Source organism: Panthera onca, chromosome F2 (assembly GCF_046562875.1).
Source record: "Panthera onca isolate mPanOnc1 chromosome F2, mPanOnc1 haplotype 2, whole genome shotgun sequence".
In the NCBI taxonomy this organism is placed as follows: domain Eukaryota; kingdom Metazoa; phylum Chordata; class Mammalia; order Carnivora; family Felidae; genus Panthera; species Panthera onca.
In genome coordinates this window covers 61452964-61472684 of record NC_138356.1, presented here as the reverse complement: position 1 = coordinate 61472684, position 19721 = coordinate 61452964, and the positions used below count along the sequence as shown (strand labels likewise).

The 19721-nt window shown below is 39.9% G+C and overlaps 1 protein-coding gene across 2 annotated transcripts in view; it reads right to left on the bottom strand.

Moving 5' to 3' along the window:
• Nucleotides 1-19721, bottom strand: part of SLC30A8 (solute carrier family 30 member 8) — a 43647-nt gene that overhangs the window by 1341 nt on the left and 22585 nt on the right. For both annotated transcript variants that reach the window (XM_060611188.3, XM_078441539.2), the window contains 5 exons: nt 15563-15709; nt 13079-13232; nt 9047-9197; nt 6488-6593; nt 473-607 (listed from right to left, as the gene is read on the bottom strand). In XM_060611188.3, the coding sequence (XP_060467171.3) occupies nt 473-607; nt 6488-6593; nt 9047-9197; nt 13079-13232; nt 15563-15709 (693 nt within the window). The remainder of the gene's footprint in view (nt 1-472; nt 608-6487; nt 6594-9046; nt 9198-13078; nt 13233-15562; nt 15710-19721) is intronic.

The following is a 19721-nucleotide window of genomic DNA, read 5'->3' as shown; positions in this document are numbered from 1 at the left end:
AATCACCATTAATTCCTACTAGCACATCTTTTAACCTGTTAGAATCTTAAGTATGGGACCTAGGTCTCCTTCATTTTTTTAATCTTCTGTAATAGGCAGAGCATCTCAGACACAGGAAATAATTCAATGAAGTTTATTGTTGAGCTCATCCCATTATTTAATTCATCGGGCACCAAGTCAAACAGGTGAGATCTAATTTTCCGAGTTGAAGACCTTGAACTTTGGGTGGCATTTTAGCCATTCATTCTACCCACTACCCTCTGCAGTCTGCCTCAAGGGATGTCCTCAGTATCACTGTTGCCATGATAACATTGACAAGGGCTTTTTTCAAAGGGCTTTGGTAATAGGAAACACTCCACGGTTGTTTTGACAGGCAACAGACACGAAGGGCAGCTGTACAGAAAGGAGGGAAATTATTGAGTTTACAGGGCAAGGACTGAATTTTAGCAGGGTGTTTACAAAACTCACTGACCTGCAGCAACATGAGCTGAGAGAATCACTTGGTTCATTGCTAGAGACCAGATGTGCAAGCTGTGCACAGACACCACTCCATCCACCGCTAAGATGAGCTCTTTCACATCATCGTAGTTCAGGTTCTTTGGCACACCTGACAAGGGGAAAGGGAGGGAGGCTCTTTGTTATTTAACTAAATACAGCTCATTAACATGGCTAAGTGGGGCTGCAAAATTTTCCCCAGGATTATCAACTTGTCTTCCGCTTTTCTGGTTTCTTACTTCAGATGTTTACAAATTAAATTCACCTGACTCTTTCAAAGGGTTCAACATGAAAGACTTTATTATGCAATAACCAACAATAGTAATCATTCTTGGTTTTCAGGGTGTGTTATTAAACCAACTGAGCTTTTTCCAGTTATCTTTGCATACGCTCTAAAAAGCAAAATAAGGGAACGTGGGATTTGGAATCAAATAATTCCTGGTTAGCACTCTGACCACAACTACCATGAATTTACCCAAATCATGGAACTTCTCTGATCCTCAGCACATCTGTAGTAAAAGAGGGGTGATAAGAGCAATATGTACACTAAATTCTTTGAGGAGAAAATGGGAAAATATCTGTTCTTTGTATACTGCAATGCTACATAATAGTAGTTATCTGACAGGTCACTAACTAAACTGAGTTAATAGATGATCCTAACATTGTAATACCATCTATTTATAGAATTCTTATTTATTTAGGTACATTAGTCAGGGTTTACTGTCTGGGTCATATAAGATCAAAGTTTGACACCATCCTTGCTTCTAAAGGAATAGTATGGGGCACACAGGGAGGGAGGGACCCTGGCAGCCAATCAGCTATTCTTTTGGACTAAAGGAACTGGGGTTTCTCTAGCTTGAAGAAGTGAAGGCTAAGGGAAGAAGGATCACTTTCTTCAAACATTACAAGGACTGTCATTTGGAAGATGAGAGGATATGGAAGTGTTAAGGGTCCTAGCCTTGCCTAGAGAGAGGGCAAGTTAATGGGTGGTTAGGATTGGAAAACACATCAGTTTAACATAAGTTGTTTTTTTTTAATCAATTCAACCAGCATAATGATGATAAAGCTATTTTTTTAAAATCAACTCAACCAGAATGACAATGATAAGGCTATTTGATGCAATAACTAAATCCCTGCCAACTAACCCAAAGAGGATGAAAAGATTATTAAGGATGACCACCTTTTAGCTTCTACTTCAATAATATAGACACAATACAAACACCTGGTGTGTTTGTTATATATATATATATATATATATATATATATATATATACACACACACACACACACATATATATATACATACATATGTATATTCATTCCAGTCCCCCTAAAGAAAATTTCTATGGATGAGCTCTGAAATCGACACACTTTCGATATAGTTGATATGGCTCTCCAACTTGAATGTACATTAGTATCATCAGAGGAGATTTTAGAAATCCTGATCACCAGATTACACCCAAGACCAATTAATGAGACCCTCTGGGGATAAGATGAAGCATCAGTATTTTTATAGCTCATTCGGTGATTCTAACATACAACCAAGGTTGAGAACCATTGCACTAACATTAAGAGCCACTGGGCAGCTGTGCCTTGCAGTAGTTCTCAAGCTTGGCTGCATGTTAAAAAACACAAAACTGGTCCCTACCCCAGTCGATTAAATTGGAATCTCTGGGTATGGGGGGCCTAGGCACAAGTATTTTTAAAAAGCTTCCCAAATGATTATAATGAGCAGCTAGTCAAGAATAACTTTAAATTTTTGTTAATGTTTATTAATTTTTGAGAGACAGAGTGCAAGCAGGAGAGGGGCAGAGAGGAGACACAGAATCCGAAGCAGGCTCCAGGCTCTGAACTGTTAGCACAGAGCCTGAAGCGGGGCTTGAACTCACAAGCCATGAAAGCATGACCTGAGCTGAAGTCGGACAGTTAACCCACTGAGCCACCCAGGTGCCCCAAGAATAACTTTAAAGGACTAAAGGAATAGGGAATCCTTAACCCTCTTTTTTCAGGATTTAAGAACCTTGCTCATGGAGACTTCCTCCTTGAGGCTAATATTAAAATTCTGTACAGTTTGAGTTTAGTTTAATCCCACTTCATATTGTTTCATGGGGTAACAAAGAGCCGGTCAACATGTTCTTTTACTCTGTGAACTCAGGCATTAGAAACAAATTGAAAGAGTTCTCAGAGTAGCCATAGAATGGATTCGTGGGTGGCATTGTTATATTGTAACATTGTTATATTATAATGATAATAACACACCTTTATTGAGAAACTGCCATATGTCAAGGTTTGTGCTAAGTACTGTATTCATAGTGATTATCTTACTTGGTAGTTCTAAGAACTTTAAGAGCTAATTATCAATGTTACAATTCCTATTTCACTGGGGAGAGGAAATTGGGAATCAGAGAGGTTAAGAAGCATTGCTTAGGATATATAGATAAGGGAGATGTCAGACTCTAAAGAACAGGCTCTCAGTGTGAAATGTTACGCAAATAGTAGACTCTAAGTATACCAACCCAAAGCTGACTAATAGGCCTAATGTGTCACCTCTGAGGAGTTTCATTTGACCCTTTGAAGACCTATTGTCATTCATCTAGGACCCTTGAGATGAAATCGCACTATTCCACTACCCCCTTCTCTCTTGCCTCTGTTATCTCTTTACTTTTATGGAGAACACAAGTCCACTGTTACTTATTTTACTCTGTAAAATAATATCAACAAACAAGAAGATATGTTCCCACTGGCTTCAGTGCTTCATCATATACTAGAAACTTTTTTTCCTGAGGGAGAGCCTGCAAAATATCAATGCATCCAGGAAAATAGCTAATTAGTATTTAAAAAATAATTACCCAAGTTAATAAATATATGCAAAATCACTCAATATCTCTCATAATGAAAGAATTGCATATGGAATCAATAAGATATAGTATTTCACCTATCATATTACAAAAGAATCAACATTTTGATGATACTCAGTGATGGTGAGGATGTGTGGAAATGTCAAATCCTATTGGTGGGAAAGAAATTGATACGGCGTTTTTGGTAGAAATGGCAACATCTATCAAATTTTTAAATGCACATAACTTTTGAAATAGCAAAGCCACTTCTAGGAGTTATGCCACAGACATACAAGCACTATATATATACATATACATACATATATATATATATATATATATATATATATATATATATATATGCACATGGTAATTATACCATAATTTGTAATATCATCAATAAGCAAGTACATGCATACAGTGTAATACTTTGTACCATGAAAAGGAATAGGGTGTATCTCTATATATGCTCATATGGAAAGACCTCCAAGTAAAGAAAGCAAGGTGCAAAGCAAAATTATGTATCAATGCAAAATTCTGTTTGTATAAAAAAAGACGTGTGTGTGTGTGTGTGTGTGTGTGTGTGTGTGTGTGTGTGTGAATGCACAGATATTTTGGGATGACTTATCAGTAGGCATTACCTCTGAAGAATGGGACTGAAAATTCAAAGGTAAAAAAATGGAAAGACTTTTTATAATTTTATTCCTTTCTATATTTTTATAAAACTTTATTAAGTACAAGTATTATTGTATGCTAATGTAATTTTTTTTTTTTTAATTTTTCAACGTTTTTTTTTTATTTATTTTTGGGACAGAGAGAGACAGAGCATGAACGCGGGAGGGGCAGAGAGAGAGGGAGACACAGAATCGGAAACAGGCTCCAGGCTCCGAGCCATCAGCCCAGAGCCTGACGCGGGGCTCGAACTCACGGACCGCGAGATCGTGACCTGGCTGAAGTCGGCCGCTTAACCGACTGCGCCACCCAGGCGCCCCTGCTAATGTAATTTGAAAACCCAGTTTAAAAAATGGGACGCCTGGGTGGCTTAGTTGGTTAAGGTCTGAGATCAGGTCATGATCTCACGGTTCATGGGTTCCAGCCCCACGCCAGGCTCTGTGCTGACAGCTCAGAGCCTGGAGCCTGTTTCAGATTCTGTGTCTCCCTCTCTCTCTGACCCTCCCCCGTTCATGCTTTGTCTCTGTCTCAAAAATAAATAAACATTAAAAAAAAAAGCATCTTCCAGGTAGGAGTTACCTGCCAGCTTCAATAATTAGCTACATTTTCCTGGGGCACCTGGATGGCTCAGTCAGTTAAGCGACTCTTGATTTCGGCGCAGGTCTTGATCACACAATTCGTGGGTTGGAATACTGCACTCAGAGCTCCTGAGGTCTGAGCCAGCTTCAGATCCTCTGTCTTCCGCTCTCTACCCCTCCCCCACTCGCTCTCACACTCTCTTTCAAAAATAAATGTTTACAAAGGTTGTTTTAAGTTAGCTACATTTTCCTCAAATAAGAAGAGATAATCACCTGAGAAGAGCTATGCTGCGAGACAGGGATGGAAAATACTCATCTCCGATGGATACCCATTTGCCTTTTATCCACCTGTAAGTCAGCAAAGTTCCTTAATAGGAACAACAGCTGCAGCTCAGTGCTTGGCCCTCAGGAAAGGAAATGGATGCATCTGTGACTTGACAAACCAAATATTGTCACCTTCAGAGAGAGGACGTTCATTTGTTAGTGACGCTTGACTCCATCTTGTGATTCACCGTTGTCAGCATCATCATCCTCCAACGTTTATAGTGCCCAAAGGAACAAAACTCTTAAACGTGTACTCAGCAGTGAACACTAAGGAAATGTGGGCTTTTGTGAAGGCACGTGCACTCTGAGACTCTGTCTGCCTTACGTCAAAATGTGCTGGACAAAAAAGAAAAGGTCAAGCCAATGTCTGGATATTCTTGATCATCCAACTGCTTGATATGATGCAAACCTCTAATTCTGATGGACTTTTCTAGGTTCCATTCTTGTGCCTTTTGTGTAGTAATCCTTCAGTAGTGTGAAAAGGTCATTCTAGTGGTTCTCGAAGTGTGGTCCCTGGACGAGCAGCATCAGCGTCTTGTTAGAAATTCAAATTCCCAGAGTGTTGATGCATAGGGGCACTTGTACCCCAATGTTTATAGCAGCACTTTCAACAATAGCCAAATGATGGGAAGAGACTGAATGTCCATCAACTGATGAATGGATAAAGAAGATGTGGTTTATATATACAATGGAATACTACTTGGCAATGAGGAAAAATGAAATCTGGCCATTTGTAGCAACGTGGATGGAACTGAAGAGTGTTATGCTAAGTGAAATAAGCCAGGCAGAGAAAGACAGATACCATGTTTTCACTCATATGTGGATCCTGAGAAACTTAACAGAAGACCAGGGGCGGGGGGAAGGGGAGAAAAAAAAGTTACAGAGAGGGAATGTGACAAACCATAAGAGACTCTTAAATACTGAGAACAAACTGAAGGTTGATGGGGGGTGGGGGGAGGGGAAAGTGGGTGATGGGCACTGAGGAGGGCACCTGTTGGGATGAGCAGTGGGTGTTGTATGGAAACCAATTTGACAATAAATTTCATTAAAAAAAAAAAAGAAAAAGAAATGCAAATTCCCAGCTGCTGCCCCAGACCCACCAGTTCAGGAACTATCAGGATGGGCCCAGAAATCTGTGTTTTAACAGACCCCAAGTGATTCTGATGCCTTGAAGTTTGAGTGCTGGCCTGATCTAACAAGAGTTTTAGACAAGCCCTTTATAGTAACTATAATGCTGCCTAAGAGATAGCTTATTCAATTTTTCTTAGGCCTTTTCCATATATCTAGGGAGAAATGTATATTTTCACAATATCTCCCTCAGTGCCTATCCTTATTATTTGTACATATTGTTTTTATCGTATGCCATATCATTTAATAGTTGCTGGAGGAAAAAAGAGAAGGCAATTCTTTTTGTTCCCATATGAAGAAAAATCATAATATTTGTTTTCACAAAAAATCCTTATAAATTTAGATTTTCCTTATAATGCAAATTAACAGTGGATTTGCCTTGATGCCATTCCCTTCTGTGATTATAGGGAAGAGAAACACTGATCCTGGAAATAATAATAAAATCACTCCTACCTTCCATGAGTAAGATGGAGAAGTCCTTTAAAACAGTGATGGTGCTGGCCAAAACCAGGATGGAAAAGACGAATGTGCAGATTGGGTCAGCCATTTTATAGTCTGGCTAGAAAATATAGGGACTTAGGTTAACTGAATTCAGGCCTTCCATGCAGAAATTCTGATTTATAATAAAATGAGTAAACCTCCCTGCTTCTTTTTCTCTCTATCACCCTTTCACCTCCCTGAAACTTGACATCCAACTCAGAGGCAAGATTTCCTGAAGATTCAATCCTTCTTTTAAGCTTTAAACTATCAGTGGCTGAAGAAATTTAAAAATTAAATTTAAGACATAAAGGAGAGGGGCCTTGAGTGTTCTTTCCAAAGGCCTGATTTGACTTTTCTGTTAATAGAAGCACAGAGTATGTGATGAAAATATGCACACATTTATATAATAGTCAATGGCTTTTCAGCCTTCCTTATGATGAGAAGAAAGGGTATCACCTGCCCAGAGGTTGCACATGACCAAGGCCCAGCTGGAGCTTGGTCATGGCAGACTGGGGTTGTTTCCTTTCTTTCCCTCCTCAGGATGGCACATATTCGAGACAGGCATCTTTTTTTTTTTTTAATTTACATCCAAGTAGTTAGCATATAGTGCAACAATGATTTCAGGAGTAGATTCCCCATACCCATTTAGCCCATCCCCCCTCCCACAACCCCTCCAGCATCTCTCTGTTGTTCTCCATATTTAAGAGTCTCTTATGTTTTGTCCCTATCCTTGTTTTTATATTATTTTTGCTTCCCTTCCCTTATGTTCAGCTTTTTTGTATCTTAAAATCCTCATATGAGTGAAGTCATATGATGTTTGTCTTTCTCTGACTAATTTTGCTTAGCATAATATCCTCTAGTTCCATCCACGTAGTTGCAAATGGCAAGATTTCATTCTTTTTGATTTCCACATAATACTCCATTGTATATATATACCACATCTTCTTTATCTATTCATCCATCAATGGACATTTGGGCTCTTTCCATACTTTGGCTATTGTCGATAGTGCTGCTATAAACATTGGGGTGCATGTGCCCCTTCAAAACAGCATATCTGTATCCCTTGTATAAATACCTAATAGTGCAATTGCTGGACCGTAGGGTAGTTCTATTTTTAATTTTTTGAGGAACCTCCATACTGTTTTCTAAAGTGGCTGCACCAGTTTGCATTCCCACCAGCAGTTCAAATAGCTCTTCTTTCTCCTCATCCTTGGCAACATCTGTTGTTGCCTGAGTTGTTAATGTTAGCCATTCTGACAGGTATGAGGTGGTATCTCATTGTGGTTTTGATTTGCATTGCCCTGATGATGAGTGATGTTGAGCATTTTTTCATGTGTTGGTTGACCATTTGGATGTCTTCTTTGGAGAAATGTTTGAGACAGGCATCTTTGATTAAGTCCTAAGAGTATGAGCTGAGGCCTCATTCTTGCCCTGTCTCACCACTGGAGCCATTAGCTCCAGAAGAGATACGTGTCCTTCTGCCTTTGATGAATTTTTGTCCCACAGAAAAGTCCATGCCTCATTACCTCTGAGAAACTCTCAAACTCCACTACCCAGGACAAGTGTGAATGATTTTGCCTTAAACTTAAAGCTTTCAGTGAATATTTGCTCAATTGAATTCAGATATGTCTTTATAATTTTTATTTATGTGTTTTCATTTTTTAGTAAAAATAATAAAGAGTCCTTGATAACTGGACAATCAAGGTGCAAACAACAGAGCTAAATGCTCTTCTTTTCCATTTCCCCCACCTACACCCCAACCCACTTCTGTTAGTTCTTGGTACAAGAAACACAGATCTATAGTAAATGTTTGTTTAGGGTCAGAGTTTCATCCAAGATCCATCTCAACTTTCCATTAACACCCTGATTTGTCGGGGGCAGGGGGAGAATTATCTTTCCCCCACTGGGGGGTGATATTGGTGGGACAGTCAATCAGGTGCTCTTCCTCCCCAGCCAAGCAGCAGGTACAAGACCCAAGCTAGGTCTGGTGGGCTCTCTTTCCCAGAGAAAGAGAATCTCCAGCAGAATGCCAAGAAATGGAAAAAAATTGGTTGACTCGCAGTCATTTCTGCACTGGTACCTGGGACAGAATTTGGATAGTTTCTGAAATCTAAGATACCTTATGTTGTCCTTATTTCTACCTTGATTTCTATCCAAGAGTACATCCAATACATTTCACCTAATAAATATATTTTTGCTTAAGTAAGCTAGACATCCTTTCTGTTGCTTACAACCCAAGAATCCTAAGGTATTCATGGTTCCATTGCTGTTCATCTTAACTCCATGACAAAAGGAACTACTTTCTTGGAAGACTGGCAGCCCTACATTTGGAGACATAGTACTTATGAATCTGGAAAGTCTAAGGTTTCAGGCTTTAAATATGTGTTGTTTGTTTGTTTAAACCTTGCAAAGTAGTTGGTATAGGTAAATAGAGGCTGGCCACCCTCATTTAGGTTCATACTGGCAGGTCAGCTTCTGCAGTACCTAATCTATAAACTTACTATGACAGTGAGTAAACTCAAACATACTCACCTTAAAGTAGATAATAAGTGCACTGGTTAACACACTGATGCTCTGAAATAGATCTCCGAGGGCATGCACAAAGGCTGCCCTGACACTGGCATTGGCTTGCACTTCCTTGTGATTGTGTCCAGCATGTCTCTGGTGCAGAATCACACTTAGTCTGAAAGAGAAAAGCATGTTCTTGGCACACATGAGATTAGCCATTGAAAACCTATGCGGCATAATGAAGCAGTTGACAAGAGCATGTGTTATCCAAGATGGAAGATAGTTGAAATATTAATCCTGTAAAATGTACTATTTTGGACTAATTTTGAAAACAAATGTATCATACAAGTTTTAAATTTTTACACAAGGACAGACAACAAAGGTTCACCTGTTTTCTCTTCCATCTACCTAATGCTACTCTGGTTCACGTTAAAACCGGAAAGCATCACTTCCTAGATGAAACTATTTGACAATAAGGAGGGGAAATATTTATTGAGCATCTACTGAATGCGAGGCACTGAGCTAAGCTTAAAGCTGAGCTTTGGTGGGAGATTAATTAAATGTACTGGTTTCAAATACAAAAAGCGGCAGAAAGGGGTAAAACAAAATAAGAAAATTTAATCAAGTTTGGATTTTTAAAAATATTGTATTTTACTTAATTTTGTTTATTTCTATGAGAATTTAAAATCTGAATAATTTTTAATGGCCAATGATGCATTTGTGTATATTAGGTATTAACAAGAAACTAAAATATATTAATGTATCACATATATGTGTGTAAATATATATTAATGTATATATATGCAAATGTATATATAAATGTATATATATAAACACATATGTATATACAGTCCTAAGAGTATGAGCTGTGGCCTCATTCTCTCTCTATAGATAACATATTACAAAATTTAACATCTCCTACCCAAGTCAAAGAATAAGTATTAGGCATATAAATTATGCACCTGATTTTATTTTGGAACAAAAGTTTTAAAAAAATATTATTTAGTACTACACATCCCAGTCTATTTGCTGGTAAAGTGTCTGTGAAACCCAAGGTCATTATCCACAAAGTAGAATGACTGCTATCCAGCAATATTTGATCGTTACATAATGCACAGTTTTTAGATGGTCAGTGTTTGGACAGAAATTCACCCTTAATTAATAATTACCATTTATGAATCCTCAGACAGCTTAATATGGCTGGCAGTTAACATACTCTCTTTCTAGATCTATCCATGTGTGCTCATCACCTTGTCATTCATTCTTTTACTCATTTTATTAAAAAAAAACAACTTAGGGACTCTTGTGTGCCAGCCACTGTTAAATGCTTGGGGTATAAAGGTGAATGAAACAGACGTGAACCTTCCCCGGTGTGGCTTTAAGTATGATGGAGATAGCATAGATTTTAAAAAGACACCCATAAGTGGGAAATTCTCATTATTAAAATGTTCTAGTAAGAACAGGTACTATAGATAATATAACAGGGAAGTCTGATTTAGTTAAACAAAGTAATTGAGTTGAATTTGAAAGATTATGTTAGATTTAAATTACAGGCTGGAGAGGAGGGAATATTTCAGGCAGAGAAAACTTAGCATGCAATAGCCTTAAGGCTCTGTCAGTAATCTTTATCCTAGAATCCCTTTGCAACTTTTGTTAGAACTTTCTGTCCTGATTTGGAGTCTGCAAGGATTTGATTTATTCCCAAATTATGGTTCTGATATTTCTGTATTCAGACAACACAGCATCTAGCAGCACTTGAAACTATAATCCCAGTTCTAGGAGAAACATTATAGTCACTCAATATCTTTTTCTATAAATAACTACCTACTTGCACAGGGAAGTCACCACTTTTCAATTTCCTTATCTTTCTAAGTAGGAAAAGCACCTGCAATGTTAAGATCAAAGTTCAAAAGCAGTTGCTGTAGGAAGAAAATTTGGATGGCATCTATTTAGAAAGTCAAACTCGATTATCAAGGTTCTAGATTTATGGGGAAGTTAGCTAGCTGTATCCTTCATATTCATGTAGCATCGACACAACCTATGTGACATATGCCTCTTGGGAAATTATTAATATTTTCATTGTCCCTGCTGTCTTGGGGACATATTGTTCTCTTTATGCAAAGATAATGTTATTGACCCCAGTCAGCAACACATGTGCTCTGCCTTATTTGTCTCCTTGTGCTGATAGATTTGCATTGAACTCTACACACTTTTTCTCCCAGTGCCAATATGAAACACATTTTCAAGTTAGCTGGATGGAAATAGGGATCTACTCAGTAATAGCGTCAAATACCACTCTTCTAATTGGTTAGCTTAGATATTTCGAGCAACAGTTTGCACACTAAGAGGTGAGGAACTGACACAGGCAAAAGGTATGGGTATTAGAGTGACCTGAGGAGCGTTTTCAAGATGTACACATTCGGATTTTCCTCTAATATCAGAGATTGCATTGTGCCTTCCTTAAAAGACACTGTTTAAAATGTGATTCTTCTTCACTTTCAGGTATAAGCCTATCTCATAGCATGTGTCATGTTGCATCACAAGATAGATAGATGATACACAGATAGTGTATATGAATCTCTTTTTGTTGCTATAACAAATTATTACAAAGCTTCTGTGGCTTAGAACAATATAAATATATTGTCTTATAGTTCTAAAATGGGTATGCAGGACTACATTCCTTCTGGAGATTCTAGGAGAGAATTCATTATCTTACCTTTTCCGGCTTCTAGAGGTCACTTACTTTCCTTAGCTCCAGGATCCTTTCTCTGTCCTCAAAGCCAGCAATACAGCATCTTCCCTTTACTCTGACATCAAGTGTCCCTCTCACAGGGATCTTTCTGGTTACATTTGGCCTGTCTAGATAACCTAGGATAATCTCCCCATCTCAAGATCCATCCTGAACTTAATCACATTTGTAAAGTTCCTTTACCATGTAAGTTAACATACTCAGAAGTTTCAAGGATTAGAATATGGAAATCTTTGAGGAAATCTTTGAGCCATTATTCTGTTCACCACAGATAATTGATAGGTAGGGTAGGTAGGTAGGTAGATGATGCAGTTTTAATTCGGGTTGCCCAGAATCAGGCTATCAGATTGGAAGGAGTAAATCAACCAAAAAAGACCAAAGGCCTGGCCTTAACAGCACCCACCCCACACCCTTGTCATGAACAATCAAGTAGCTTACTTGGGTAAGAGCAGACCAATACAGAAATGATCACATGTCCAGTAACATCACATGTCTCATAAGAGTGAATTAAGACTGCCTGGATAAGAGAATGGACCAAAAGGTGGAAACTAAAGACAGCGACTAGCTAATAGAGCTTAAGAAGGAGTTTTCAGGCAGTCTTACAATGATACAAAGATAAGATAGACTGCTTTTGAGAGGAACAAATTCCCTGTTACTAGTTCTGTTAAAATATATGACACTAATGACTATTTATTTTATGGGGATGTTGCAAAAGAGAATTCAAAAGTAGAAAGGGGACTGGAGTAAACAAAATCTAAGATCTCTTCCAACCCAGCACTCTGGGAACCCATAATGTGATCATGTAACAAAAACCAAATCGGATGGGGTACCTGGGTGGCTCAGTCAGTTAAGTGTCCAACTTCGGCTCAGGTCATGATCTCTCACGGTTTGTGGGTTTGAGCCCTGGATCGGGCTCTGGGGTGACACTTCAAAGCCTGGAGCCTGCTTCAGATTCTGTGTCTCCCTCTCTCTCTGCCCCTCCCCCACTCATGTTCTGTCTCTCTCTCTGTCTCTCTCTCTCAAAAATAAATAAAACATTTTTAAAAAAATTTTTTAAATAAATAGGAGTAAGTCATTTCCCATATGGAACCATCAATACGTATGAGAACGCAGACTGGCTAGGAGCTCAGTCCTGGGCCTCTTGGGTCTCGATTCAGATCCCGGCCTTTGCACTACCTCATTGGCAGTTTATTCAATTCACCATCTCCACAAATGGAAAAATCAAGCAAAAACGAACATCAAGAAAAACCCCACTATCTATGTCCACACAGGGTTAAAAACAAGCTTTTATGGGCGGGGTGACTTACATAATATTGGCTGCCACCGCACAGCCTGAAATGATGATCATCACAGTCGCCTGGATCTGGTAATCAGGGTACAGCAGGCGCTCACATGCCAGGTACACCAACACAGCCGTCACCACCCAGACGCACAGGATGGACAGCAGGGCACCAAGGATCTCTAGGGATTCGAGCACACAGACACCCATACACAAAGAATTTGTGGATCACCTTGATCTCCCGAGAGTCATAAGACATTGATGTTCCTTGCTTCCCCCCAACCTGTCCCCCTGCGAAAAAAGGCTCTAAACTAACTAGTTCCAAATGTGTGGATGGATTTTAGCACTAAGATGATTCACTTTAGTGTTGCATTCATTAAACACCAGCATCTGAGTTCATTATGCTCCATATTAGTAAGTAATTTCTAGCAAATTTTTAAAGCATATTAATTGCTATCTGCCATTGCTATTTTCCTCGGGGATTTTAATTTAAACAGGTGCTAAAATGATTGAAACTTATTAGGAGATGAAATAATGAGTGGCAAAGAGTAAAATGTATTTAGAAACTCTTAATTTCACCATAAAACATTTACAATTTGCCAGTAGCGGTACCTTGTGTGGAATAAAATAGTAACAAGGGAGGGCTTCGGAGGGTACATGATGAAAATGAGTTTCATTTGCCAACCCAACATATTATAAACACGGAGGCAAGCTCAGAGGTATATCAACACTCTAACTGCATTTTAAGAGCAACTATATCGAAAAGAAGTATCAGAGCAGAGACATGTATATTAATATTTAAAGATTAGATAGTGTTCAGTCTGCAGGCTGAGTAAAGCACATTTGCTCACTGTGGAGTTCCTTAACACCTCTCCCTGATCTTTAACTCAACCTTGTAGGCAGGTACTAAAAGCCTTCCAGGGCACAGAAGTATTCTGAGAGTCCGTTGCCGGGGACTTTCCCTACTTTTGATCTTTCCCCTGTCAAAGCAGAACAATGTAAAGTATTGTTTCCCAGTGTGGGGCTATTGTATCCCAGACTTCAATCATTTACATGCAACCTGTCCACATGACACCTGTCTTATTAGCCACTTCACACTTTTTTTAAATAAATTCACTTTTTATACTTAGCTTCTTCCTAAACAAAGTCATCCATGAAATTACCTATTTGACAAGCTAGTTCATTTTCACCTGTGTGTCTAAGCAGTCCTGCCTAAAACAGTAACCATCATCACATGTGGCTGTATCCATTTAAATTAAAAAATTAAAAACCCAGTTCTTCCAGGTGCCTGGGTAGCCCAGTCAGTTAAATGTCTGACTCTTGATGTCAGCTCAGGTCACGATCTCGTGGTCATGAGATTGAGCCCCACGTCGGGGTCTCTGCACTGAACATGGAGGCTGCTTAAAATTCTCTCTCTCCCCCTCCACCCCTCCCCTGCTCATATGCAGGTATGTGCTCTCTCTAAAATATAATATAATAAAATAGAATAGAATAAAATAATCCAGTTCTTCAGTAACAGTGGCCACATTTAAAGTGCTCTATGGCCACATCATACTCTGTATCATAGAACATTTGTCTTAAAGCAGAGAATGCTACTGAACAGCCCTGATTTTCTACAGCGTCAATGCTCATGAGCTTCCATCACCAAGATGAGAAAGTACAAGCAGTATTCTAAATTCTGGGTTGTGCCTGTGTTTATAAAACATCCCATGTTTACCAAAGAGCTTTGACCAATAGTACCAGAAAGGGGAGAGTACGTGTAAAAATGTGTACAAATGACAGGCGCTCAGCCAAAAATACATGTTTCCCAAGTGGAGCACTGTTCAGGGACTGAAAAGCATCTTCAGGTCACATTGTCACAAATTCTTTTTATTGATGTTTATTGTCTCATCTCTCTCTCTCCCCCCACCGCCGAATGTTAAAGGAAAGGCGATCCAAAACACTTGCTATGATAAATTGTTTCGTGTGAAACGAGAACTTCCTACCATTCTAAACTTGAAAAACCACAGCCCACAATTGTCAGTGTGTAAGTTGTGGTCTGTATCTAGAGGCACCAGTGAAGGCTGGCCACCGTGTCAGCATGTCGGCCACCCTTGCTTTGCCCTAAATTCTTCTTCACGTTCTATTCTCGACTTACCTGTGAGAAGTTCTTCAATCTCTCTAGCTCTCTTGGGCTCTCTGTGCCTGACTTTGCAAAATGGTAGATGCTTTATCCCATCCTCCCTCCCAGATGCAGAGTAACTTGATGAATGGTATCGTGGCTGTTACCCTTGGGCCAGGGCGGTTGCGGAAGTGATACCTGTGTTCCTGTTATTCCACTGAAATAGAGGTAGCGCAATTAATCTGGCTTGTTGCCAAAGTGCCCTTGAGAACACACATCCTTTTTATCCTGAACATCAGACGTGCCTCTAAGGGATTTCTGAACAAGGCTTTGCTTTGTCTCTTCTGTCTTTATCCTTGGTTTGACCTTGCAGCACTACCTTGACATTAATGCTCAGTGGGTGAACTATACCTGCCCGGTGCCATCCAAACGTCAGCTGCTTTGAAGGGGGCTTTGATGACAACCACAAGGAGAAGAGACTGAGCAGGAAACTGGTCAGGTCAATTAAGAGGTGGGCAGCATCCGTGACGACAGCAAGACTCCCAGCAATGTGCCCACCTGGGGGATACAGAACATTACATGGGATTAAGGGCCCCAGAATGCAAGTAGATTCACATGCATATTAACCGTAGTTGGTGAAATATGCCACAGACTCACAAAACTTGATCAGAGAAAGGGTCTTAACGTTGATTTAATCCACCTCTTCTTCCCAATTTTATAAGAAACAGATACCCAGAGAGTGGATAGGATTTGAACAAATAGAAATGAATTTCAAGGTTGCAGCCATTCCTGGGAGATCAAAGGTACAGAGATTGGAAAGTGTGGGTCACATCACATTTAGAGAACATCACAGTTGGACTGGGACATAAGAGTTCAAAAATACAAAAGGATGAGGCTGGAGACGTGAGGGCTGGATTTGAAGAGTCTTACACGTAAGGCTGAGGACTTGGACTTTTGCCTGTAACCCAGGAGTCACAGCCCACAGCTGTGTTTGTATTTGACTTGCAATTTTACCACAGTTTCTTTTACCACTTCCTTCTGCCCTACTAATTTATATTATTCACCTTATTTCAAGATCCCTATTATGAATAGTAGGGAGCAGTAAAGAAAAGGGCAGGCACCTTCCACTGGGGCCCCTGAGTGTAACAACAATCCAATAAAGCATAGGAAGAGAACCCAAGCCATGGTGGTCCCACCTTGCTTTTCTGTCTGTTTGGTTTGCCTTCTCTACTGCCTTTGAGTTCTCTTTAGAGAAAAGACCTCCAGCCTCCAACTACAAGTCAGAAGAAATTCTTGTCTCTTCCTTCCCAAACAGGGCTCATTCTCTGAAAGCAGTCTTTATTGCTCTCACTAGAGCTTCCCCCAAAACAGAGCTGTTGCTGACTGACTGTCTTCCAGCAGCTGTTTATTGCCTGTGTACGACGAGGCAATGGAGCCTATCCATCAGTAGCCCCTCCATCATCAAACCCACCTTGTCTCAACTAATGATTTTGAAAAGTTATAGATATGGCTCATAATTGCAATAATCCCCACAGACCACTGGCTCTAGCTGTAGTTAATCACTGGTTTGTCAAAGTTTAATGGTCTGAAGCAAAGTAGTCTTCAAGCTTGTTACTGAGCTGTCAGTGCAAAAAATCACAATGATTCATTAGCCAAAAGGCAACATTTTGCTAACAAATCAGCTTTTCTTCCAATTACCCTCTAATGTTGTTCTATCTGCCAAACTCGGGTCTGATAATAAAGCCGTGTTAATAATGCATTATTTCTTACACAGAGAATGACTACATATAGATAAATAGTCAGCCGCAATCTCAACAACGAATGGTGGTGATGATTCCATGTGCTGGGCTCAAATTGTAGCCTAAGTCAAGGAAATGAAGTCCTATAGGGGTCCTTCAACAGGCTCAGCTGAATGAGGAGGCAACTGAGAGAGAAAAAGGGCTTACTTTGGAAGAAACATACCTAGATGGAGGTCTGGGAAGTGAGAACTCTTTTGCAACCATCCTTGCTTATATATAAGAATAGTCCAGAAAACTGTGAGCCATTGAGGTGAATTTTATGGATAAAACTGTTTGCAAGAGGTAGTTTCTGACTGAACTTGTGTTTGCTTCTGAAAGCATGGGGTATTACCAACAATTAACACAGTCATCCAGCCAGTATTTATTGAGCCCTTGCTGTGCTGCTCAAGTTAAACAAATCACAGTCCCTCCCTTCAGTGGTCTCACTGTTAACATTCTCTGTATTGAAGACATGTACAATGGGCCAGAGGATCAGAACGCTGCCCTCCTTGGCAGCATTGAGGAGCTTTTCAGAGGACAGAAGGGTAAGAATGTGCCAGAAGGGAAGGGTTTTTCAGGAAGAGGTAAGAACAGGAGCAAAAACAGAAAAAAAGAAAATGGCACTTTTGTGGAATAGCAAGAGGTGTGGAATGTTGGAGGAAAAACCAGAAATGAGAGTTGAAAAGTGGGTTGGGGGACCCCCTTATAGGAAATTATGTCATGCTAAAGAATTTGAATGCTATTCTATGGATAAGGATATGGGATATGGGAATCTAATGTGATATTGAGGCATAAGGTTGTGACATGCTCAGATTTGTATTTAAGAGAGACATCTTTGCCAGCAGTGTGGAGGCTGACCTAGAGGGAGAAGGAACTGGAGGTTAAGACACAACAGTGATAGCCAAGAAAATGCCATGAAGTCATGAAGTAAGACAGGAGCACTCATTTATGGATATGGCAAGATGTAGAAAGCAATGCACTGGTAACAAGATAGAAGAGGCACTAAGGACTACCTTCTAGAAACAATTTCTTATTAGGGCCTGTGGGGTTTCAGGACAGGAGGTCATCAGGGGAGCCACTGGGCCTGGGTCTCATATTCACCTCAGCTCCAGAAGGTGTACATTACATACACATAACATTTTGTGTGGAGACAGAGACAGGATCGAAAGAAGCAAATGTCTCTCTGACAACATCAGGCTGTGTCCTATTACTGGACAACTACTGTATGCTATTAATTCATGTTTCTAAAATCCTTTAACTATCTTATGAATAGCATTATTATACTATATAATGTGGCATATCAAAAACACATGCAGTTATTATTTAACAAGTAATTAAAACACACCACAGTTTACATAGGTGTGTTTTGACACTTCTTAAATTTTTAATACCAAGAACCTCAAAGAATATAAGTAGCCTAAGGCTCTGAGACACCATGACTATAGTATGAAGCCAGCGCCCTTATCAGTAAACCTTCTGGGTATCAAACCCCCCAGCCATAGCTTTCTCTAAGAGAATTTTTGTACGCCGAGCTACTTACTGTCTTCCCCAGCCAGCCCCCAGCTTTTTTCCAATCTAGCAATGTCGTGCATTCTCCATCACTCTTTACACTTTAAACAGTCCTGCATCGGGGCATCTCTCCCTGACCATTCCCAATTGCTGCCAGTAATAGCCATACTTGAGCTGATTTCTGTGAGGTCTCAGTGTCTGTACATCTGCCTTTTCAAATAGGGATACATGCGTACATGTGCATGTTAGGGCCTTTCCATGCTAGTAATTTTCACAAGTAGTCAGAAAGAGTCCCAATTCAACAGGCTCAAAGGCCCATTAGGAGTGGACACGCTGATGCGTATGGCCTTCCTTAATTCCTTCCTCCAATCTGCTCCATGACCAGTTCTCTCTCTAAACACAGCCCTATGACCTGGTTCTCCCCTGTTCTAAATGCCAGCTTATTCCACAAGGCCTATAGAATTAATCCGGATTCCCCAGCCAGGCTTCACCCTCTTTCTTGAACCCCCAACTACCAGTCTAGTTTTATTCTCCATTCACTGTGTTTTATCTTACATCGCTGACTTAGATAGATTCTTAGATAGGTTTAATGGTAAATCATAAATGCCTAACTCAAACTAGCTTCAACAACAGCAACCAAATGATAATTTATTGGGTCAAATAACTGAGAACAAATCAGGGTGGGGTTGGATCTAGTGCAGGCTAATCCTAAGGTTCAAATAATGTTTGAGGGACTCTGCTCTGTCACTAACTATTGTTATTTATTGTCCCACTGAAGATAGACTACTTTACCCTTAGCAAGAAAGGTTGGCCTCTGGAAGCTCCAGGTTTATAGCATTACAGCATAGTATTTGCAGAGGATAGAGAGAGTCCCCCATCTATCCTCCCTATAAAAAGACCCAGAGATGGAATAATCCAGCTTGGAATCTCATACCCAGCCTTGCCTGTGAGCATGAGGTTTTTGGTCCAGGAGGACCAGAAATGGAATTAGCACAGTGAGTAGGAAGAAGCTTCCTGAATAGGCAATATTTGCTGCTACAGTGGCATCAAGAATCACTTGAGTTGCTTTCTTTTTTTTTCTTTTAATTGTTTTAAATGTTTATTAATTTTTGAGAGTGTGTGTGCAAGCGAGCAGTGGAGGGGCAGAGACAGAGAGAGAGGGAGAGACAGAGAATCTGAAGCAAGCTCCTTTCTGGCAGCACAAAGCACGATGTGGGGTTCAAACCCAAGAACCCTGAGATCATGACCTGAGCCAAAGTTGGATGCTCAACTGACTGAGCCAC